At 40.9% G+C, this 25,579-nt stretch overlaps 1 protein-coding gene across 16 annotated transcripts in view; it reads left to right on the top strand.

Moving 5' to 3' along the window:
• The window catches only part of ROBO2 (roundabout guidance receptor 2), a 1,292,543-nt gene that overhangs the window by 1,056,540 nt on the left and 210,424 nt on the right, over positions 1-25,579 (top strand). For all 16 annotated transcript variants that reach the window (XM_077294049.1, XM_077294050.1, XM_077294062.1 and 13 more), the window contains exons 3-4: positions 21,207-21,364; positions 22,139-22,259. In XM_077294049.1, the coding sequence (XP_077150164.1) occupies positions 21,207-21,364; positions 22,139-22,259 (279 nt within the window). The remainder of the gene's footprint in view (positions 1-21,206; positions 21,365-22,138; positions 22,260-25,579) is intronic.

Below are 25,579 nucleotides of genomic sequence, written 5' to 3' on the forward strand. Positions count from 1 at the left end.
TTACAGTTATTTTTAAAGCTCAGAAATTTGGACCTATCCCCAAAAAACAAATCAGGAGTTGGAATTCTAGGCTCTAAAACCGGAGTCTGAACGATATAATCGGAAATACCCTGTACTCTAGCAGCAAGTTGATCCACACGAGAAGCCAATCCCTGAACATCCATACCAGCGCCGAACTCCTGCGCCGAACTCCTGAGCCACCCAGCCGTAAAAGAGGGAAGAAAAAAAAAAAAAACACAACAGACTACAGAAAAAAAAAATGGCTCAGCACTTTCCTTCCCTTCTTCTGAGATGCGGTTAACTCATTGTTGTCCAGTTGTACTGTTATGATCTGGTGGCCTAAGAGCAGCATGAGACGTACTCTGGAGAAGGTGGTACCTGTACTGACCGCAGACCCTGAACTTAACACCGCAACTAGAATTAGCCGTAGAATGTACCAAGTGCTCCCTAGACATCTCGACACAGCCGGAGGACTAATTACCCCTAGAGATAGAAAAGGGAAATCTATCTTGCCTCAGAGAAAATCCCCAAAGGATAGACAGCCCCCCACAAATATTGACTGTGAGAGGAGAGGGAAAAAACATACACAGACTGAAATCAGAATTTAGCAAAGGAGGCCACTTCTAGCTAAATAGAAAGGATAGGACAGAGTACTATGCAGTCAGTATTAAAACACTAGAAAATATCCACCACAGAAAATACAAAATCTCCACAGCTAACTAAAGATATGGAGGGTATATCTGCATCTCCAGAGATACCAGCTTGGCTAAACAAATCCTTATACAGACCAAGCTGGACAAGACAAAAACATGGAAAAGAACTGAACAATAAGGCCACAGCATGTGGACAGCAAAAAATCAAGGCCAGAACTTATCTTTGTTGAAATGAACTGCAAAGCAGGAGAGACCAGGCAGAGATGTGAATCCTCCAGGAACAATGGACAACTGGCACTGACTAAAGGGTGAAGCAAGACTAAATAGCCCAGTCACAATTGCAAAAAGTGAACACACCTGATAAATGCTGCGATTCAGAGACAGCAGCGCTACCACTTACAACCACCGGAGGGAGCCCAAGAGCAGAATTCACAACAGGAAGCTACATGTTGCATTTGAGTTATAAATGGGCCCCCTTACCTCTTGGGCCTCCGTGTGTCGAACAGATTGTACCAATGTTATGTCCACCCCTGTATCCACCAATCACTATAGGCAATGTCACACTTCCCCTACCTTAATGATGACCTTTACATTAGATGCTTCAATATAAAAGATAGCTGCTGAATAAATCTATTGCCATGTGTATTTCTTGAAAAACAAAGAAATAGGAGTCTAAAATAGTCCCAGTGGCCAATAGAAAAATAGTAGAATTTCTGGGTGGTTTTTTAATATGGATTGTAATATGAAAAAAATGCAAATATTTTTAAAACATACAGTAAATGTTACCTAAATAATGAAATAGTAAGTCATTTTTTATGACACATTCACTTGTATCTTCATCTATGGAGTTACTAACTGGTAGGTTTATTTAGGAGTAATTTGCCACTGACTTCTGTACAGAAAATGAATTGTGTAGACTCAAGTTGTACAAAGTGAACCTCATAGTTTCTAAATCATTACAATTAGTATTTTAGTAAATTAAAGGGCCACTGTCACCCCCTCCAGCCGTTATAAACTAAAAGAGCCACCTTGTGCAGCAGTAATGCTGCAGTCTAACAAGGTGGCTCTTTTAGTTTTTGATTAAGTTATTACCTCAATAAAGCGATTTGAAAATTGTCCACAAAGACCAGCAATTGTACCGGGAGGCGGTCCGAAGCGTCCTGTATGAATCCCCCAACGGCCGTCACTCTTCTCTTCAGGGGCGCTGGTTTCCGCCCCCTGAGCGCTGTTATCTTCTGAAATCCGGCGCTTGCGCTGTTCTTTCCTGCCTGGGGCCTGCGCAGTGTTTACTGTAAGTCACAGCACAGACGCAGGGTGCCTGACTGCGCCTGTGCCGGCAGTGCGGCCGCCCTGTTACTGAATCCCCGCCCCGCACTGTGTTATTCATTATGCACAGTGCGGGGCGGGGATTCAGTAACAGGGCGGCCGCACTGCCGGCACAGGCGCAGTCAGGCACCCTGCGTCTGTGCTGTGACTCACAGTAAACACTGTGCAGGCCCCAGGCAGGAAAGAACAGCGCAAGCGCCGGATTTCAGAAGATAACAGCGCTCAGGGGGCGGAAACCAGCGCCCCTGAAGAGAAGAGTGACGGCCGTTGGGGGATTCATACAGGACGCTTCGGACCGCCTCCCGGTACAATAGCTGGTCTTTGTGGACAATTTTCAAATCGCTTTATTGAGGTAATAACTTAATCAAAAACTAAAAGTGCCACCTTGTTAGACTGCAGCATTACTGCTGCACAAGGTGGCTCTTTTAGTTTATAACGGCTGGAGGGGGTGACAGTGGCCCTTTAAACCCTTAGGGTTGGAAGCATTAAATGTGTTTTGTTAATTTCATGGCAAAATTGTGCTAGTAGCATCGCGTGGAGGCCCCAGGTGGTCAAGTTGTGAAACTATAAGAGTGTAAAGTATTATGATGGCTTAGGACTTAGGCAACTTTCACACATCAGGTTTTCGCTGTCAGGCTCAATCCTGCTAAATTTAAAAAAATGGATCCAGCCAGTGTTGCCACCGGATCCAGTTTTTTTCCCATAGACTTGTATTAGTGCCAGATTGCGCCGGATGACATTGCGTTTAGTCCGTTTTTCGCCGGATCCGGAAAATCTGCCGTTTCCGGTTTCTGGAAAAAACGTCCATAGCAACGTTTTTTGCCTCTGGTGAAAAAGCTGGAGCTTCCGGCTGTTTGCTAGAATGGAAGCCTATGGGAGCCGAAAGGTGCTGGATCTGGAAAATGACGGATTTTTTTTTTTTAAACTGAGCATGCTCCAAATTTTTTTTAAGCCAATTATCTAGATATGCTAGCCGGATCCTTCGAAAAAACGGATCCGTCGCATCAGTTTTTCACAATCTGCACCGGATCCAGTTTTTCCAACATTCGCCGGATTGTGCCTGATGCCAAAAACCTGATGTGTGAAAGTAGCCTAAGAGAGCATATTTGCCAGAAAGCATTATGTTACGCTTTACGAATTTTTAATTATTTTATAAAGAAGTTATCTTATCATTGTTTTCATAATAAAATGCAACTTTAGAAAGATTTCATTACTAAAGTCGATCTGTCACCAGATATCACAGAACAAACTGTATGCATTACTAAATAGATCCCTTAAGGTGCTTTCACATTGCATTTGGTGTCCCTGTCGGGGTATATGTCCGAAATCCATCATTCTGACATGTATTATGAAAGTAAGCGCATCATCTTTATCAGGTCTAAGGGAGCTTTCACACTGCGATATGTGTCTCCGTCCTGGCATACGTCCGACTCCCCTCCACAAAATGGGATTCGGTCGCGTGCTCCGGTGGGTTCATAGACTTTAATGGTGATGGCAGAGCAAAACTGCATTATTTTTGGGAGTGTTCGCCTACAGCCGCCTTGCACTTTTTTTCCTTGAGTGTTACGCCTGCGGACACTGCATAAAAAAGTGCAAGGCACAGCTCATGTTCACTCTGCCGTCACCATTACCATCTATTGACCCCGTTGATGCATATGTCCAAATCCCATTACGTGGGGGTGAGTCGGACATATGCCAGGACAGAGACACAGATCACAATGTGAAAGCACCCTTAGACCTGATAAAGATGAGGTACTTACTTTCATAATACATGCCATAATGACTGTATAATGCTTTGTGAAAGCTTAACTCAATCTCTACCCATCCAAACTGACTGACAGCTCCTCAATGGCCCTCCTCCTTGCTGAGATCTCACACTGCTCAGTACAAAGTGCAGCCGCCATTCAGCCTTAGTGGGCAGAGGCTGATTAACAATTGGACTCATGAGCTGTTTCATTCTATAGTTGAACTCACAAAATGCTCAAGTTAGTATCAGGATTATACAACTTTTCTGATATGGATTTTCAAAGAAAATACCTTAGTTCCATCAGGTCTAAGCTTGTATTGTGAAATCTGGTAACAAATTAATTTTTTTTGAGACCCTGTTCCCACTGACAATAGGTACTGTTTCTGTCCCAGGTAAGAATTGCTATACCCCTCTCTGAACCACTTAGAAAACGTTCCTTTATCAACCTAGAAGTGTAATGCATTAATTAACAGCACTGCACACTGCCAGGAGTGCTGTAACCAGTCCCCAACCTAACAATTGCAATAATAAGAGAGGGGGGAGTCATAATAGTGTGAACAGCGCCTTATTGAAGAATTCATGATCGGGGTGTGCGGACCCGTGGACGTGCGGAGCCAGGTTCGCTCATCTCTATTCATGATATCAGAGTTGGTGGGGCCATAAAGAGATCCGTTATCAACAGTATCCTGACGAGTTCCCCAGCACCTAACCTCTGGCTGCAGCTGTTTAATCTGAGGATCAAAAAAATGAACTAAAGAGTGAAGTGGAGGAATATTTGTGAAGTCACTAGGACTCCGCATTACTGTCTTACATGTCATAAGTCTTCTTCTTTTACAACTCTTACATGCAGTACATGGTTTCATTTTCCTATGGTTTCATCTTGAGCCGTTGTTGCATCATTCATGTAGAGTAGTCCCAGATTTCATTTGAAATAAAACCCAGTAAGATTAATTACACGCTGTAGTAATAAATTATACAATGTTATTTGCGGATCCTGTGCTCAGAGCTGTTATTAATAAGACCAGCAGTATAACCGTGATAGATGGCTCCCAGAGATCTACAGAGAGGACCAACGGATGGGGTTTGGGCTGAGGTTCATCATATATGAAACATTATTTGGTGTTACTGCTGCATGTTATGGCTGTAGTACACGGACTACTAAAAACCATGAGATAAATAGACAGACAGACAGAGAGATAGATAGATAATAGATAGATAGATAGATAGATAGATAGATAGATAATAGATGATAGATAATAGATAATGTAGATAGATATTAAATAGATGGATAGACAGTTGATAGAGATGAGCAATTTAAAAAAAATCAAATTTGTGTTACATTTTTAGTAATTCACTGAAACAAGTGAATTTTGAGCAATATGTGATTCACTTTGTTGCACATTGCAGCCAGAGAAGGATCACATGACCTCAAGCCCGATCGGGTGGGCTTTCCCATATTGTCTTCCAGCTATTACATCGTATGGCATAGCACAGACGATTAGGAGGCACAAGCATGGCCTGTATAAGATCAGAAACAGGAAAATAATCAGACTTTTTGTAGTGAATCTGGATAGGGAGAGAACGTCTCAGCTCACAGCCTAGCCATCAGGACAGGGAGAAGAAGAGATAAAACACTGAAGAAACATTACAGATGGTGTGTGACAGCACACTAGTGAAGAATAGAGTTGAGCAAAATGATTAGCAGGATCCTGGTTCAGTGTTAATATCAGTGGTACGGGGCGGCCAGACCATTACTCCTTGAACCTCCTCTGATGATCTCCCTGGGTGTGATGCCGTGCATTCAGTCATGAAACAATGACATTTAACCAGGATTACTAATCAGAACTGTCACTGAGGATCTCAGGAGATAGGAGCAAGGTCCTGGGGCTTTGGTCTTAAAGTTGTGGTTACCAGTCATGGCCGATGAACCAAAGTCCTGTGAATCTTTTTTGCTCAACTAAAGAAAAGGAGATGAGTGTGTGAGGAAAAGAGGATAATACTGATGTAAATAATGGTGGTTGGAGGATGTTAAAGTCACAATATACTAATATACCCTAAGCGGGGCCGGCCTTGGACTGAAAATCAGCCCAGGTACACAGATCAAAGCAGCCCACATGCAAATTGCTGTTTTTCAAATAGGAGTGTATCTTTTCTAGACAACCTTTTCTGTACAGTTTGTGGGTGAGAACCCTAAGGGAGGTCAGTAGGTGAAAAATGACAATACATGTCCCTGTCATTAAAAATTGGGAGATATGCCATTCTGTGACCGGGCTGACAATGGCGCTGGTACTCTGATTTATTGCATACTTTCAGTGAAGAAATCTGTAGCCTGATTTTTATAAAATCGTCATTAGAAATGTTTGTCTCAGTGCACTGGTGGTTGCCTGTGGCTAGGGTCTTAGTCTTCGCCCCCTGCTGACTACCTTCTTCCTTATTTAAATTCCACGCTAACACCGTTCTAGCCGCAAATGGCGCTTAGGTTGATTGATCGCTCGATGGGTTTCAACAACATGGCACCGGTAACGGCAAATGCACAGATTCATCTTCTGGCAGTCTTCGAGAAAATGGTGGTAGCGCATGCGTAGATTGGGATCTCTGCTCAATATTACCAGTGCCAGCGCAGTATTTACTGATGTAAAACACTGACCAAATACTCAACGTCTGAACGTGGCCTTAGACTAAGTGCAGTGTGTAATTAAACAGGCTGTTCCTTACCGCCGAATATGATGAGGCCATTTTGACATTTTTAAGGCTGTTTTTTTGTGTTAATGAGAGAGAAAGGATTTGGTGAAAAGTCCTCGGAGACTTTGGAGTTTTCAGTTTGTATCAAATTGATTTGCTCTAAATCGAACATTATTGACAAAATTGGCTAAATCAAATTTTTGAAGATTCACTCTTCACTAATAGATCGAAATACAGATAGGCAGACGTAAGCAAGCTGAAAACCCAAACACTGATTTTCCCCGGCATGTGAACGCCATTCTGATGCACGGGATATTGGAATGTAGAGGGATTTGATGCAAATTGTGGCTTAGAATTTGCGCTAAAATCTGTGTCAAATCCGATAATTGTGAACAGGGTCGTTCAGTTTCGAATGTTTCCATTATACTGACATTACTTATACCAAACAGTTTGGTTGTACATAATTATTTCTGCTAATCTCCTTATATTGTATTTCTAAAAAATATATAAAAGAAAATAAAGCACTTGGCCAGAAGCTATTAGGATAAAAGCCAGTTTCTTATTTCCTCACTGACGCCTTGCAGCCGTGTGTGAGCACTGAGGTCTACCTCCCGGGGAAGGTTATTTATAAGTAAATTCAACAGAGCCGCCTGTAAATTGTGTTGTTTCAAGTGCTGAATTGCATATAAGTGGCTATTTTCCAAACTCACCGAGTGATACTTCACATTTCCAGCCATGGTGTACTGGCTAAATAGAATACAATAAATCAGCTGTGCAGCTAAGGCTACGTTCACATTAGCGTTAAGCTAATGTGCGTCGGGTTTGCGTCGGCGACGCAGCGGCGACGCATGCTTCATGCGCCCCTATACTTAACATGGGGGACGCATGCGTTTTTTTTGTTGCGTTGTGCGACACATGCGTCTTTTTTGCCACAAGCGTCGGACCAAGAAAACGCAACAAGTTGCATTTTTCTTGCGTCCGATTTTCGGCAAAAACCGATGCATGCGTCGCAAAACGCAGCGTTTTTGCGTGCGTTTTGACGCGTTTTTGCGTGCGTTGTGCGTTGCGTCGCCGACGCAACGGCGCACAACTCTAGTGTGAACGTAGCCTAACAAGATTGTTGTGTCCCTTCTCTGGTGGACACAGGCTTATCCTTGGCGGATAAGAGCTGTATTTTGTTGCCTTACGCAAATTAGTCACATTGCACCGTGCACCACCACTTTGATTAATAATATATATAATAATAAATAGCTATCTTAATGCTGCCTTCACATGTTGCCATCGAGTTCCATTTTTTGTTTTAATTTTCTAAAATTGCAGCCAATAATGTTGCATTTAAAAAACAAACAAATGAATGAAATCTGGCTGCAATGTGTGAACACTGCCAAATTGAAAACTTTCAGTAACCATAAAGTGTGCCAAGGAATTGTCCCAATCACTGGTGGTTAAGAATGCGTATTCAAATGACACATGTAATATATTTGTATATATTCCACGTGTGCTGTTTGTGTGGACACTTTCTTTCTAATGCATTCTTCTTTGATTAGATTGAGGGTGTTAGTTACTGCATATACTGGAGGTAATGGCTCCACAGCATGAATGGGAACCATGCTTCAATGAGCTGTACTACAACTGTCAGATATAGTAAAAAGACTATCCAGATTTGGCTTTGTTTTGCAGAAGCAGTAGAGAGAGTCTTGTCTACTGGTGTAGAGCTGTGTTTGTCAGAGGCAGTAGAAAAAGTATTTTCCAATGGTATGGAGCTCTGTTTGTCAGAGGCAGTAGAGAAAGTCTTGTCTAATAGTGTAGAGTTCTGTTTGTCACAGACTGTAGAAAAAGTATTTTCCAATGGTGTAGAGCTGTGTTTGTCAGAGGCAGTAGAAAAAGTCTTCTCTAATGGTGTAGAGCTGTGTTTGTCAGAGGCAGTAGAGAAAGTTGTGTCTAATGGTGTAGAGCTGTGTTTGTCAGAGGCAGTAGAGAAAGTCTTGTCTAATAGTGTAGAGTTCTGTTTGTCACAGACTGTAGAAAAAGTATTTTCTAATGGTGTAGAGCTGTGTTTGTCAGAGGTAGTAGAGAAAGTCTTGTCTAATGGTGTAGAGCTGTGTTTGTCAGAGGCAGTAGAAAAAGTATTTTCCAATGGTATGGAGCTCTGTTTGTCAGAGGCAGTAGAGAAAGTCTTGTCTAATAGTGTGGAGCTCTGTTTGTCAGAGACTGTAGAAAAAGTATTTCCCAAAGGTGTAGAGCTGTGTTTGTCAGAGGCAGAAGAGAAAGTCTTGTCTAATGGTGTAGAGCTGTGTTTGTCAGAGGCAGTAGAGAAAGTCTTGTCTAATGGTGTAGAGCTGTGTTTGTCTGATACAGTAGAGAAAGTCTTGTCCAATGGTGTAGAGCTGTGTTTGTCAGAGGCAGTAGAGAAAGTCTTGTCTAATGGTGTAGAGCTGTGTTTGTCAAAGGTAGTAGAGAAAGTCTTGTCTAATGGTGTAGAGCTCTGTTTGTCAGAGGCAGTAGAGAAAGTCTTGTCTAATGGTGTAGAGCTGTGTTTGTCAGATGCAGTAGAGAAAGTCTTGTCTAATGGTGTAGAGCTCTGTTTGTCAGAGGCAGTAGAGAAAGTCTTGCCTAATGGTGTAGAGCTGTGTTTGTCAGAGGTAGTAGAGAAAGTCTTGTCTAATGGTATAGAGCTCTGTTTGTCAGAGGCAGTAGAGAAAGTATTTTCCAATGGAGTAGAGCTCTGTTTGTCAGATGCACTAGGGAAAGTTTTGTCTAATGGTATAGAGCTCTGCTTGTCAGAGGTAGGCTTGTCTAATGGTGTAGAGCTGTGTTTGTCAGAGGTAGTAGAGAAAGTCTTGTCTAATGGTTTAGAGCTCTATTTGTCAGAGGCACTAGGGAAAGTCTTGTCTAATGGTGTAGATCTCTGTTTGTCAGAGGCACTAGGGAAAGTCTTGTCTAATGGTGTAGAGCTGTGTTTGTCAGATGCAGTAGAGGAAAACTTGTCTAATGGGACAGAGTTGTGTTTGCCAGAGGAGGTAGACTAAAGTTTGGAGTCCAAAGAAAAAAAAATGTGGTGTCTTATTCACCTATCTAGATTGTCTAGATTATGTGGGAAATAAGTATTTTAAGGAAATCTGTCACAAGGTTTTCCCAATATAAACTGGGCACATCACAATCTAAATCTCTCCTTTCAGTTCTCTACAACCTTTTTATACAAGCCTTGCTGGCTTGTATATCTATAAAACGGAGAATTCAAGGGACGCTGTCAACAGGATTCCACACCCCCAGTCCTAAAAAAGGAATACCTTTATGTAAACAACAGCAATTGAATTGATATGCAAGTGACACTGAAGAGCTGTTGTAGATCTGAAGACTCTGTCACCTGAGCTCTATTCCCCACCCAGTGCTGCCTTCTCCTGCTTTACTGACTGTTCCTTTTCCTGAAGCCACAATGTGAAGAGGCTGTTAGACAAGCAGGAAGAGGAGATGTACTGGGCAGAGGATAGAGCTGGAGTGACAGAGGCTTCAGACCTGCAATTGCTCTTTATCCTCATTTGCATATCAATTTAAACAGTTTTTTCAGTAACGGAGGAGCGGCTGGCTATGTGAAGGTATTACTGGACTTGTCTTTGAAAGAGCTGTCATACACTGTATGGAAATCAGTACTGAGCAGTCCAATGAGTGCCCAAATCTTCTCTATCCACATTCACTGCCTCTCTATGTTTGATTGGCTTTGATGACATCTATGACATCATCCACACAGCCAGCTAAATGTTGTGCATGTACATTAAAGCCCTGAGCCTCTGCACAAAGTATTTGCTCTGCACTCTGAGGGGCATTGATTGCAGGCAGAGGGTATCTACTGATAATCGTCCAGAGACGTCAATTGGATTACTTGGCACTGAATGGCATACAGAGTGAGACATACAATGATATGCTTTAAAACTAAATATATAAAAATAATTTTGCAATTTTAGGCCCTGGAGTTGTTTATACACGTATACATATATATGTGGCCACCCAATGGTTGTGACGTGAACTGACATAGGCTTTGTTAGTTTGTTTTTCGTATCGAGTTGGTTTCTTTAGGGCAGCGCGGTGGCTCAGTGATTAGCACTGGGGTCTTGGGTTCAAATCCCACTAAGGACAACATGTACAAAGAGTTTGTATACTCTCCCCTTGTGCACAAGCAACCGGGATAACTGCAGCCTTGCATGGATTGTTAAGAAAAGGACATTCAAAAATTTGGGGGAGATTCACAAGGAGTGGACTGCTGCTGGATTCATTGCTTCAAGATCCACCACACACAGACGTATCCAGGACATGGGCTACAAGTGTCGCATTCTTTGTGTCAAGCCTCAACCAATAGACAATGCCAGAAGCGTCTTATCTGGGCCAAGGAGAGAAATAACTGGACTGTTGCTCAGCGGTCCAAGGTGTTGTTTTTAGATAAAAGTAAATTTTGTATTTCATTTGGAAATCAAGGTCCCAGAGTCTGGAGGAAGAGTGGAGAGACCACAATCCAAGCTGCTGGAGGTCTAGTGTGAAGTTTCCACAATCAGTGATGGTTTGGGGAGACATGTCATCTGCTGGTGTAGGTCCACTGTGTTGTATCAAGACTAGTGTTGAGCGATACCGTCCGATACTTGAAAGTATCGGTATCGGAAAGTATCGGCCGATACCGGCAAAGTATCGGATCCAATCCGATACCGATACCCGATACCAATACAAGTCAATGGGACTCAAGTATCGGACGGTATCCCTGATGGTTCCCAGGGTCTGAAGGAGAGGAAACTCTCCTTCAGGCCCTGGGAACCATATAAATGTGTAAAAGAAAGAATTAAAATAAAAAATATCGCTATACTTTACCTCTCCGACGCAGCCGGGACCTCAGCGCAGGAACCGGCAGCGTTGTTTGTTTAAAATTCCCGCTTTTACATGGTTACGCGAACTCCCGGCTTGTGATTGGTCAGGGCGCCCATGTTGCCGGGCCGCGGACCAATCACAGCAAGCCGTGACGAAAATACGTCACGGCTTGCTGTGATTGGTCCGCGTCCCGGCAACATGGCCGCCATTAACCAATCACAAGCCGTGACGTCACGGGAGGCTGGACTTGCGCGCTTTTGAAAAAGCGCGCGTGTCCAGCCTCCAGTGACGTCCCGGCTTATGATTGGTCACGGCGCCATGTTGCCGGGACGCGGACCAATCACAGCAAGCCGTGACGAAAATACGTCACGGCTTGCTGTGATTGGTCCGCGGCCCGGCAACATGGCCGCCATTAACCAATCACAAGCCGTGACGCCACGGGAGGCAGGACAAGCGCGCATTTTAAAATTGCGCGCGTGTCCAGCCTCCCGGCTTGTGATTGGTTGATCGCGGCGCAACCAATCATAAGCCGGGACGTCACTGGAGGCTGGACACGCGCGCTTTTTCAAAAGCGCGCAAGTCCAGCCTCCCGTGACGTCACGGCTTGTGATTGGTTAATGGCGGCCATGTTGCCGGGACGCGGACCAATCACAGCAAGCCGTGACGTATTTTCGTCACGGCTTGCTGTGATTGGTCCGCGGCCCGGCAACATGGGCGCCCTGACCAATCACAAGCCGGGAGTTCGCGTAACCATGTAAAAGCGGGAATTTTAAACAAACAACGCTGCCGGTTCCTGCGCTGAGGTCCCGGCTGCGTCGGACAGGTGAGTATAGCGATATTTTTTATTTTAATTCTCTCTTTTACACATTTTAACAATGTTAAAATGTGTAAAAGAGAGAATTAAAATAAAATGTTGTTCCGATACCCGATACCCGATACCACAAGAGTATCGGAATCCCGGTATCGGAATTCCGATACAGCAAGTATCGGCCGATACCCGATACTTGCAGCATCGGAATGCTCAACACTAATCAAGACCAAAGTCAGCGCAGCAGTCTACCAGGACATTGTAGAGCACTTCATGCTTCCCACTGCAGACAAGCTTTTTGGAGGTGAAAATTTCATTCTCCAGCAGGACTTGCCATCTGTCCACACTGCCAAAAGTAACGATACCTGGTTTAAAAACAATAATATCATTGTGCTTGATTGGCCAGCAAACTCGCCTGACCTTAATCTCATAGATAATCTATGGGGTATTGTCAAGAGGAAGATGAGAGACACCAGACCCAATGCAGACGAGCTGAAGGCTGCTATCAAAGCAACCTGGGCTTCCATAACACCTCAGCAGTGCCACAGGCACAGTCCATGCCACGCCGCATTGATGCAGTAATTGATGCAAAAAGAGCCCGACCACGTATTGAGTGCATTAACTGAACATACATTTCAGTAGGCCGACAATTTCGATTTTAAAATAATTTTTCAAACTGGTGTTATAAAGTATTGTAATTTACTGAGATAATGACTTTTGGGTTTTCATTGGCTGTAAGCCATAATCATCAACATTAACAGAAATAAACACTTGAAATAGATTGTTCTGTTTGTAATGACTCTATATAATTTATGAGTTTCACTTTTTGTATTGAACAACTGAAATAAATTAACTTTTTGATGATATGCTAATTTTTTGAGAAGCACTTTTAGATGTATAGTGTGTCATATCAATCAATAGTGGACAAAAGCTGCCTTTTTCTCTTAAAGAAAGCATCAGGTGAGACCATAATGAGTCTTTCACTAGTAGTAATGTTAACTATGTTCTGTATTACATTGGTATGCTTATTGGGATTCTTTTATATTCTGTAAAGATTACTTGAACCCTAAAACCCTGGTTAAAACATCATTGTACCTATTAGTATCCCACAGGGATCCATCTATGAATGTCCAATAGGAAGAACCAACTAATTACATCTCTTATTCTTGTTTACTAATGGGACCAGTATGATTCGGCGCTGGTTATGATTTCCCCCGAGGTTTCCGTACACAGATAATTGTACCTGCAACTATCTTGGGAGTGAAATATTCCCTATGGAAGTCACCAGTAAAGGGTTATTTCCACTAATCCGACAGGCCTGGGAATGGCTGATGTTAAATAAAGCTTTCATGTCAATGGCGTACACAAACATTGTCATATTGAACGTGCACGCAGTAATTGTGATTGGAAATTGAACGGGTCGCCTTCAGCACCTGACCGGATTTCGAACACATCACTTTCCAGCTGCTGCGATACAGGATGTATTTAAGGGTTTCAGAATCATTTACATTTCGTCCTTAGGAAATTTGCATTCATAAAATCTGCTTGGATATGCTTATTGCTTCCTCTTCTTGTGGTTAGCTGTCAAAACACAGTGATGCTTTGGAAGATTTATAGTAAATGGGTAATGAGATTGCTGAATGTTAACTGCAGCTTTCAGATTTCATTACTGAATGGGGGATGGAGGAGAAGAGACTTTACTAACATACAGACTTGAACAGCAAGACAGAAGAAGTTTGGATTCAATTGAGATGTTAAAAACGAAATCATTTAGATAGGACAATGTATGGTCTATATTACTGAAAGCAGCAACGGAAGTTGTGCCGAATATTGCAGCACCCTAATCCAATTTTGAATAAAAATAGAATAGAAAGCATGCCTTGTGTCTTGGGTTTATAGTGCTAATACTAAATGGTTTTCATAATAATTTCCTATGTTGGACAATTCTTTTTTGTTAGAAGGGTCCTCCAATTATAAGCTGATCTGGCACCTTCATTGATCAACTGTGATCTATGAAGCCACCACTTAATAAGTTTTCAGTTTTCCTGCAGTGCCTCCGCAGGACAAATAGAGCATTACATCCTTTCCATGAAAGAGGTTGAGCATTACTTTTACATTGATGACCTATCTTTAGGATAGGTCATCAATGTCTGATCGGCAGGGGTCCGACACCCGGCACCCTGGCCGATCAGCTGTTATTGGTGTCAATCTGCGCTCTTCTGCCAAACACTCCTGTGTTCTCTATGAGAGAGCCATGGTCTGGTGGCAGATTGGACTATCAATCATCTTGTTATTGATGAGATAACGTCTGATATGCTCAATCCTTATCTCCCCTGATATCATCTGTTGGGTTATTAGACTCTTGGGCAAGCCCCTGGTATCAGCCGACATTAGTCCAATGTGTTTGCGGACCTTTAGTAATACTGTTGGTTAAGGAAAATCCAGTTATGATCCAACAAAATGAATAAATGTGCAGACGGGTAGAATTGAGACTCAAAATTTCACACATTTCTTTACGTGCAGTGTGGTCTCAAAGACAAAATCCATCACAATAATACACACAAACTGCTGGAACGCTGAAACAAAAGTTATGAAGTCTTTTATATTCTGACTTTTTATATTTTTCTTTAAATTTAGTGTGTAGGAATATTTATTGATCTTTCCAGGTAGTCACTGTAGGTACTACAGTGTCCACACTTAAATTATTCATCCAGGATTTGCTGCCACTGAAAGAGTGAGCATTAGCTGACATGGCGGAGCCTGATATTTTCTATGCGCTGCATAATTCTTATGGAATAGTTTTACGTCAAACTTTTTAAAAAGTAGTTTGAAAGCTACAATTTGGAGGCCACTATACAACTTTGAAAGATATGGAAGAGGGACGAGCATATTATGGTGCATACAACTAACAACTCTACGTAGTCCTTTTTGTGGACCCACACAGTAGTTGTCCCTATTGTGAAATCCCGTAGTGTTATATCCCATAATATTGCACTCACAGTATGATAACCCCTCACAGTATAATACCCAAAGGTTGCCCCAATCGCAAAATTATACCCTCAAAGTGACCCTGACACACATCATGCACACACAGCGCCATTTCCACCCAATATGATGCCCCCACAATGATGCCTTCATACAGTATAACACTATTATTAATGACCTACAGTGACTCTCAATACTTTACAATTCCCTCAATACCCCCCACACACTAGGATGCCCCACATCCCCCCTTTCCTCCTGGATTTTGTATCTCCACTCTATCATGCTGATAATTAAAAAGAACAAAATACTCATATAGCCCCTTTCCTATGATACATAGAGTAGATCTTCTCTGCTCTGCGGTGTGTGACTGGGCGCGATATAGTGACATTATCCAACCTGTGGCAAAATGTGAAGCTGATGTGAATGGTGGTGTGGAGAGCAGACAGCTCCCTGCGCCACCATTATTTTCACACATTTCTGCATCCAGACGCAGTTGAAAATGGGACTTGCCGTCATCAACCTGGAACAGCCTCCCAAATTCTGGACATTCTCATTAGAACCAGTGCAGTGATAATCTCCTGTTGTAAAACCTTTATTGTATGAAAACAACAGCACACAACTAAATAATTGACACATCCCTGAAATCAGTGTCTCATCCCCTACCTCATGCCGTCCTAAGATTACATAGCAAAAACCTGCTGATAGATTCCCTTTAATTTCCTAATAGACAGCAGGTCTTGGCTTCCACACCAACAATGTATTACATTTGCTTGTATGTTATTTTTTGGCTGTTTGTTTTCCATATTTTGGACATTCCAAAAACATATTAATAGTTTAATTAGCTTCTTAGCAATTGTCAAAAAGTGTGTGTGATCTCAGCGACCACATCTGTTTGGATTGTTTTGATTACTTCTGTCCTTTCCATGGGCAATGATACACACATAGGGATTATAGTGTGCGCAGTGTATCCCGTCAATGGTTAAGGCATAAGACGACACATTGCTCTTCCCCTTTACCCCTGTGTCATAGTCCCCAGGGTGTCAGACCCATCCAGATAAACAACGTGCTCGGAGAATAACCAGCGCAGCTGCCGCTACTGGAAGATGACATCCGATAAGAAGATATCTGCGGTGGACAACTTGTGTAAAGATTGGCCTTTAATTCTAGGATTTGCTTACCCAGAATCTAAGACTCCTATTTCCTCTCCAGCACTCATTGGTATCAGTTCATGTTTAATGTATTTTTCGGTAAAACATCGAGACGGGCTAAACGTAAACGCTATATCAAAGGGGCTTCCTGGCTTTATTGTTCATAAAAAGTAGAGGCCGTGGGTCGCGTGAGAGATCCCCCGCGTGCAACAATTCCGGGCGTGATACAATGATTAGAACAAGAAAGGGGAACTCGACGAGCTGGAAATATACACAGAAAAGCTCCGTAACGTTCATTTCCCAGAACACAAGCTGCGGCTGCTGCTGCTTTAAAATTAATAAATGCCCTTTGTGTGAAAAATGTTATGTGTCCTAAATCTGTCAAAAAAAAGCCCCTGCATACGGTTTCTACTTCTCCCTCTATAATAATGATAAATTTCACACCATATAATGAGACCAAATTTGCAATGCAAGCATTTTCCGATCACACGTGCAGATATCACCAGGATTAAATTTCTATTTATATCTTGGAACGAGACAAGATTTTTTTTCTTTTTTTTTTGCATTTTTTTTACCTTTTCTATTTTTTTTACTATGGTATGGAAATGAGTTTATATACAGTATAGTATTAAGGCTGGTAATTGCCCATACTAGAGTACAGTTGGAGGATATGTCCACCAGGGTCGTTATGCTAGATGATGATGGCTTCTTTATGAACTTAATTGACCCGTAATGTAATAGTCTTGTATATCCCATATTCATTCATACAATTATACGCGTGCATAATTTACATTGTGCAAATGACCCTTTGTGTAAATACCATTGTTCTGCGTAAGAATGTAGATCATGACAAAGTTATCATTTTTGCTGTTTTCATCCCAAGCATTTACATTCTCAGCATGCATTGCATGTAATCCTTATATAATTAGCCTCCATAGTTTTTCTTTTTTTTTCTCCTTTTTTTCCTTTTTTCCTATACCATTTTGTACAATAGGAATAAAATGAAAATGAGCAATTTTAAACTGATGTTATGATTACCAATGCATTCACTAATGACTTCCATGGCATAATTATTCCATGGTGCTGTTTTGACAAGGTCTTGAAATAGTATCTTACTAAAATATTAGCTGGAATAAATTAACCACGTTCAAACAGCGAGAAGTAAGCAACACTTGTGACAATAAAAGGAGGCAAAAAAAATAGATTCCAGATTTTATGTTTTTCTTTTATAGCTACATGTAGCAAAAGGAATATGTATAATTATATCTTATTACTTTCAGAGGAAAACAGTTATGCATAAAGTGCTTCACAAGAGGGTTTAGCTATGGGGCAGGAGAGGTACAGTAGCAGGTGCATCGAGGCACTGAGAGTCCCTTAAGGCCCTATCTTAAAATTGGCACTTGGTAAGCCGAGAGGACTGGTACAATGTCTGCATAAGGGTCTTGGAGTTTATAGTTACTTATATGGCTAGATATAAATGGTACCCATGGACATCATGCCACCTTTCCAACCCTAACACATTGTCAATATCCAACCAAGGCCCTGATGTTGACACCAATAATTTTAGAATTTGGTGGTCAAATACTGTACATACATTACTATTAGTAATGAGCGAACGTGCACGGATGAGATGTTATCGGAGCATGCTCGGGTGCTGACCAAGTGTCTGCAGCATGCTCAAATAATATGCTCAAGTCCCCGCAGCAGCAAATCTTGCGGGTGTTCGACAGCCTAACAAACAGGCAATCTCTGCATGTGTTGCAGCTGTCAAAGAGCCGTGAGACATTCAGCCGCGGGAACATATTTTTCAAGAACGCTGAAGATACTCGGTCAGCACCTGAGCATGGAGGATAACACCTTATCCGAGCAGGTTCGCTCATCACTAATTACTATGTACCATTTCCTCATGGTTCAGCATATCCCAAAAAGAGTAGTATAAGCTCACAAAAAAATGATATTGTGAAACTCTGTCAGTAATTTATGCTATATGTGCTTTTATATAGTCATGCTGCAGTAATGATGTGAATTGCTGCCTGTTGAGAGTTTCATTAGCATGATGCAATAATGTATTAAATTTGCATTTATGAGAACTAGGAGTTTGTAACTAAGTTTTGAAAGGTTGGGCACTAGAGATGAGCGAACCTGAACTGGTGCTGAACTCAGAACACGGATTTCTCCTGAAAATCCGTTTTACAGCTCGCGAGTCTGGGGAGGAGAGAGAGAGAGAGACCAACAACCATTCAGTACTGCTTGCAGAGATCATGTGACAATCAGTACATAGAATGCAAAAAGTCTTTATACCACCAATTTACAGAATTTAAGTTTCAGTGCTGGAGTGATGCCAGTAATGCAAGTTACAAAGTGGAATAGAAAAAAGCTCACCTCGCTTGCTTGTTGGATACAGAACAGAGATTATCAAGCTGGTGGGTGCTGGATCCTACTGGTACAGCACAGCAAATGAGAAAATAGAAGAGGAAAATTTCGGCACATCCATCCAATGTTGGATGTGCTGAAATTTCCCAGTTCTATTTTCTAGTGAGAGTTCCCATTCCCTAGCATTATAGTTACCAGCAGCCATCTTCAGCTCTTTCCGACGCTGCTCCAGTCCTGCTCCTCTATCTTGTGACCTATAACTTTTTTCTGCCTATAGGTCAGGAAGCATTCACAAGATCTCATTGTAAGTCTATAAGAGCCTTGTCCAGGCCTTGTTCTGGCTCTCATAGAAATTCATTATTAATAATAATAATAATAATAATAATATTAATAATAATCTTTATTTTCATTGAGTTGTGACTTCCGGTGCCACAGAAAACACTGGGGCGAGTGATCCAGTAGGTCACAAACTCCCGGTTACTGTCCGGAGCGACGCTGATAACAAGAAGGAGACAGCAGATTGTAAATATGACACTAAGTGCCGAGAACTTGTTGGCACTGCTGCAGCGCTGCAATAATAAAAAACACTTAGTGGTGTGGTGCTTTGGAAGGGAATCTTAGGTTAACTTTGCTGTTACTTCACTAGGTTGCTTAGTGGTCACATTGCGACCATTATGTCAGGCCTAATTCGGCAGTGTACAGGAACATAAATTGAATGTGTTTCCATCCCAATGATTGGTCCGCTTTAAGTGATCAAGCGCTAACAGTGTGGTCATGGGTCATCTCATTAGAAGATAACTGATACTAGTAAAAGGGAAAAACATTTTCTACAATGGCTTCCTCAATGTGAAATTGCGACAGGTGAACGTCAATGCTTTTTTTCAACCATCTGGAAAACCTGTAATACTCCCTCTCAGTTAGACAGTCACAGCTTTGTTTACCTTCCAGCATCTAAAAATATTCCAAGTTTTACAAATCCAAGTAATTCTTTGTGTTTAGGGAAGAAAAAAAAAGCCAGGTTCTTTTGGGATGCATAGGCAATTATTCTTCTCCTCTTGACAGGCCAACGTTTTTTTCTTCCTTCCAGCTTTGCTGTTTTGACCATAAACGAGAGGCTCATGGGACATGGACCAGATTGAAAAACTAGAAACAGACAGATGGTTATTTGTAATCATCATGTAAATGTAAATCCTATAGAGATATATTTTTGTGATAGCGGTTGTCGTTGGAGAGAATAAATGTAATGGTTTGATTTCCAATTGTTATTGAAAATATTGTTTGACAACATAAACTTCCTTAAAACCATTTAGGATGACGTGAGGGGGAAAAAAGAAAAAATCAGTACATTAATTTGCTGTGTCAGATCTCCTGCTAAATGACATGGCGTGGCCAAGGCCTGGACTTCGGCCTAGTTTGGCAGGTGTTAGTAAACAGTTGCCTTGCTGGAAGCAATGATTCGTTTTCGGTGACAGGTGCTCGGGACCATTTATTTAAACAATTCTTGCTTCTGATACACATGAAATGTGCAGCTATTCAACCAACTCGGAGTCTGTTCTACAATTTTACAATAATTTTTCTTAACCACCTTTGATGACTTTATATGATGTCATGGTCAAAGACTTGATGTTCCAACATTTGTCGTCCTATCATTGCTTTATGATATTTTCTACCTGTTGATTAATTATTTAATTCAATGAATGTCTCATATAATGTAACAACATCAAACTTTACATAAAAAGCCAACTGCTAAAGAGGGAAATTGTGTCATCGTTAGACAAAAGGTGACCAGCTTCAGCTGTGATCTTGGCATCACACAAGAGACCAGATGTATGAGGGAGGTTATGACTTGGGCTCATGGAGGGTACTGGCATAGAGGACTTTTGACATCTCGGGGATTTTTCTTCCACAAATTTGTTTGAGTGGAAAAGGCTTAAATGAATATGAAAGCTCCACAGACGGTTAGGGTTTGATTTTTTTGGTTTTCGTAATGATGGTAGTCAGTTAATGACTTCATAAAAAGACTTTGTAAAGCTTTACCACCAAAACTTGGCTACTTTCTACAAAGTCTTACTGCCCACTTGAAATAATTGTTTACATAAAAGAATTTCAGATTTTGGTTTATTTTTCTTAAATTGTGTCTGAAAACTTCAGTTGCTTAAAATCATTTAGAACTTGTCTTATTTTTTATAATCATTGTCCCTTTGTTTCCACGGGGTTGTTAGCCAATTACTTTGCGGCATTGTACTCATTTGGAATAGTAGCAGTGAAGTGGATGTCATCTTGGAGAGCTACAGCCAACTTGAGGGCCCTAATCCCTTTTTTAAAGGAAGTCATTTACATAAGATGCTAGCATATGCTACCTAATTTATTTTCAAATGAAGTGCTGATTTATGTCTTGCTTTTGGCATTCTTGGCCATGTCTAGCATAAGCCTGGAAAATTGGAACAAGCCGAATAGCGGGTGTTCACAGATTTTTACAGAATGCCAGGTCTGTAGTATCACTAAGGAGTTTCCCGCATGCCTGTTATAAAAACAGCCCATGACATCTGTAGCGCACTTAAAAATGTAATTATATTGAAAGTTAAACTTGTATATGTAATGTGGATTTAATATCCCTTATGTTTCCTCCACAGTACTTCGAGATGACTTCCGGCTCAACCCTACAGATGTGGTGGTGGCAGCTGGAGAACCTGCCATTTTGGAGTGTCAGCCACCCAGAGGACATCCAGAGCCAACTATCTACTGGAAGAAAGACAAAGTTCGAATCGATGACAAGGATGACAGAGTTAGTGTAAGTTGACCTGAAATTATAACATTTTTGTTAATGTTATCTTTAAAATGTGGATGTAATAATTTCAAAAGTTTATCATCTTAAAGAAATCTCCTTTTACTAGAAAAAATACTGTAAGAATAAGCTGATAATTGAATGTTTTGCTACCGATCACCTATAATCTGCAGGAAAAACTGGCAGCAAGTATTTGATTTTTCTGCAGCACCACCACAGTTCAAATTTGGAATTGCATGAAGTCTATTGAAATCGATTGTGCATAGTAATGCATGGAAAGGCAAGCTCCTCCAGACCATGGAAGGCACTCTTTGTAGATGCTTTATCCCACTGTCGGACACAGACAGAAAGGGGCTCCTGTGCAATAACAATATATGGGCCCTTTGTAGCCCAAGAACTTCTACAAATGAAAAATTGCACCTGCTTTGGAGGTAGAATTGGGCCCCCTTGTCTCTTGGGACCATGTGCGACCGCACAGGTTGCACCAATGATATGTCCGCCCCTGCTTTATCCTATAACTGAGAAAGGCCTAAAATGAAGATTTTTTTTTTTATTAATATTTTTATTTGGGTTTTTGAAAATATTTTTTTCTAAACCAGATAACCATCACATTTTGTGTGGGTAGCTCTTTAAGACATCGCAAGTCCAGAACCATTTGGTTAAAATTCTCTTAAAAAAAAAAAGCAATTCTGTTTGGAAGTTACATCAAAACAATTAAACATTTTCTTTTTTTTTAAGTGGATGCTAAATTCAGATTTTGACTTTATTTTCATATTAAAGATTCGTGGTGGGAAGCTGATGATCTCTAACACAAGAAAGGGTGACGCCGGCATGTACACTTGTGTTGGAACCAATATGGTTGGAGAAAGAGACAGTGATCCAGCTGAACTAACAGTATTTGGTAAGATGGATTTTTCACTTATTTTACTATTTTTACTTGGTTTTGTTATATATTGGAATGATGCTGTCTGTACATTACAGCAATTAAACTTTGACTACATTTCTATCTTACAAAATGTATTAACATGTCAGAAACGAGACCCACCATTACTGTAATAGGAGTTTGGATATGTCATAAGGTAGGGTTACATGTTTTCAGGTCTTGATACTTAGCTAAGCCATTTGTTTTTAGCTTTACTTTAGCATTCCTGATGTCGCCTGACCAAGGAGGAGTAGATGGGGAGAATTACTTCAGGGGATCTAGACTCTATGCTTCACTTAATGCATCCTAAAACTGTGTTTGCCTTTTTTGCTGCTGCATCACACTGTTGGCTCATGTGCAGTCTGTGATCTATTAGTATACCCAAGTCTTTTTCACACGTGCTGTTGCTTAGTTCTATTCCTCCCATTTGGTAGATGTAATTTTCATGTTTCTTGCCCAGATGCGGAATCTTGCATTTCTCCCTGTTAATTACCATTCTATTAGTCGCTGCCCATTGTTCAAGCTCATCTTGATCCTTCTGAATCCTTTCTCTGTCTTCTCTAGTGTTAGCTATCCCTCCTAGCTTTGCATCTTCTGCAAATTTGATCTGTTTACCTTCAGTTCCTTTGTCTAGATCATTTCTAAAAATGTTGAACAACATTAGGGCCAAGAGAGAGCCTTGTGGTATTACCACTCTTTGAGTATGATCACTGAGCCAGTTATGAATCCACCTAACCGTAGCCTTGTCAATCCCATACTTGGTCATTTTTTTCATTTAGGATAGTATGAGATACTTTATGAAATGTTTTGTCATATAAGCAGAGTCCTAAGGTAACTTCCTAAATGTTATCAGTTGGTAAGCAGGTGTAAGATGCAGTAAGGGATCATCTGAAGTTCAGTTGTATGTAACAGCAGTGATATCACTGAGGTCTTTTAAAAACTTGATTACTTAAAGGGTTGCCTGGTCAGTGTCACACGATATTGATCATCTGTCTTCAGGATATGCAATCAGTATCAGATCGGCTCTCCCCCACCGATCAGCTGTTACAAGCTCCAGTGGTGGCTGAATATAAACACATTGAATGGAGGTGCAACGCAAGAGTAAGGGTTGTTCCGCAGTGCAATGCAGCGGATGCTACAAGCTGAATTCAGCTGAGACGTTCACCTCCTTATAGCTTATAACAGCTAATCAGTGGAGGTACTGGGTATCAAAGCCACACCGATCTACTATCTGAAGGATAGGGCATCAATATCTTGTGATCAGACAATCCTTTTAGTAATGAAGATGACATACACAAGTAGGACTAAGTGGCTTTGTGCAGTGGTGGGAGATAACCAATTTTTCACTGGCATTTTCATCTTTTTTAGGACAAGGCTGCCTAGTTTTATAGCTATGAGAGAGTGAGTGTATCAGTGCATAAGTAGGCCAATTTGTAGTTTAAAAGCCTTTGAAAGCTGGATGGCAACCCCTGCGGAAGGTGAAATGGTGTCCATATAGCGGAGAATTGCTTGAATAGCCTACTTAAGAGCCTTGACAAAAGAAGACAACTTGAGGTCTTATCTCTGTTGCTTCCCTTGTTGGAAGAAATGAAAAGAATATTACATGACATTGTGAAGTCTGCTGGTTTTTTTTTTCTTGGACATGGAGCCCTTGTACTTGACAACATGGGGTACATTAATACCAATTTGGTCCTTTAAAAAAATCACGCAGGTTTTCTCTATTTAATGGAAATAGGTTTGACATGACTACTACGTGTTAACACTAAAAAATGTGTCAAGTACACTTTTGAGCCATGTTTCTTCTTTCCTAAAGTTTCAAATGTGTAAAAAATACCATCATCATTGTTAAAATACCTGAATAATAAGCAACACATATAGACCCCACAGCGAGCGATTGCAAGATTGTGTCAGTTGTGTACGCCATTAGTAGCGCTACTGCGAGCACCTGCCAAAGCCTTTGACAGACTAGGAAAAATCAATAGGGATGAAAGGGATCTAGAAAAATGAAGTAATTTGAACAGGACAAGAGTTGCACATTATTACGTGAATATCCACAGTATTCTGTACAGATATGTTAAAATATATTGAATATTTTGTCTCCAGAATTAAAAATTAGTATAATAAACACATACTGTAAATAGAATAAAAAATATATACAAAATGTTGTTATAAATATATATACTGTATATAATAATAAAAGTATTATTCTGTAACCTGCACCACAAACATGTCAATATTATTCAATTATTTTATTTTTTAATACTTTAGTTGCTTTTTGGCATTTTTATTCATGGTGCTATTAGGAATAAATAACTATATTTAGACCTAAACAATTTTTCCAATTTCAGCTCACCTGCCAAATAGATTGGACTGCGCGAATCAGTAAGGTCAGACTGGTTACATCAAGGAAAAGTGAAAATCCAGCATTTTAATTTCGTGATTAAAAGTAGCCTTATTGAAGTTCCGTATACAAAAGACTCAAAAAAAGTCATATCTTCTGCCGTGTTTTACACACAACAACTCTTGGTTTTAAACCAACAGACATTCTTCAGAAATACCAGCTCAGTTTTGCATTTTTTTATATAGTCAACTTTCAATAGTGACTTTTATTTTAACTTTTTTTTTAAGGGGTTGTCCGGTTAGAACAAGTAATTACCTATCCACGGTATAAGTGATAACTTATTGATGGGCGCGGATCAGACTGCTGAGACCACCAGTACATTTATTCCCTATGGGACTGCCAAGTATTATGCTTGACTTTTTCAGGAAACCCTATAGAGAATGAATGATGTCTGCGGCTCCATGTTAGAACGAGGGTAACCATTCCCATTAGGGATATACAGTATATCAATCTGTTTGTGTCAGTTGAAGGTCCGGGATTATGGTGTGAAACTTCGAAAACTTCTGATTGGATTGCACATAAATATTTGCCAAAATGAGCGACTTTTTTCTCCAGAATTCTGGTGAACGTCTCATAACAAATATCCCACATAGTATTAGGTATACGGACCAGTGATAGGCTAGGGTTACACCAGTGTACTTTCTCTCATCCAAGGATCGGACCAGTTATACAAGTCATGCTCTGATCAAACTCTAATCAGAGCTTGATCCGTTGATCAGAGTTCAATCTCTGATTTTCTTGGATGAGAAGAAGATGGAAAAAAAAATGTCTCCATCCATTCTATTAGTCCGTGAAAATCGGACCACACTCCGATGTCATCCGAGTGCAGTCCAATGTTTTACACGCACTCATTGACTTGCGATCAGAATATCAGATGAAACTTGGACATGCTGCTGCT

The sequence above is a fragment of the Ranitomeya variabilis genome, chromosome 3 (genome assembly GCF_051348905.1).
Source record: "Ranitomeya variabilis isolate aRanVar5 chromosome 3, aRanVar5.hap1, whole genome shotgun sequence".
Taxonomy (NCBI): domain Eukaryota; kingdom Metazoa; phylum Chordata; class Amphibia; order Anura; family Dendrobatidae; genus Ranitomeya; species Ranitomeya variabilis.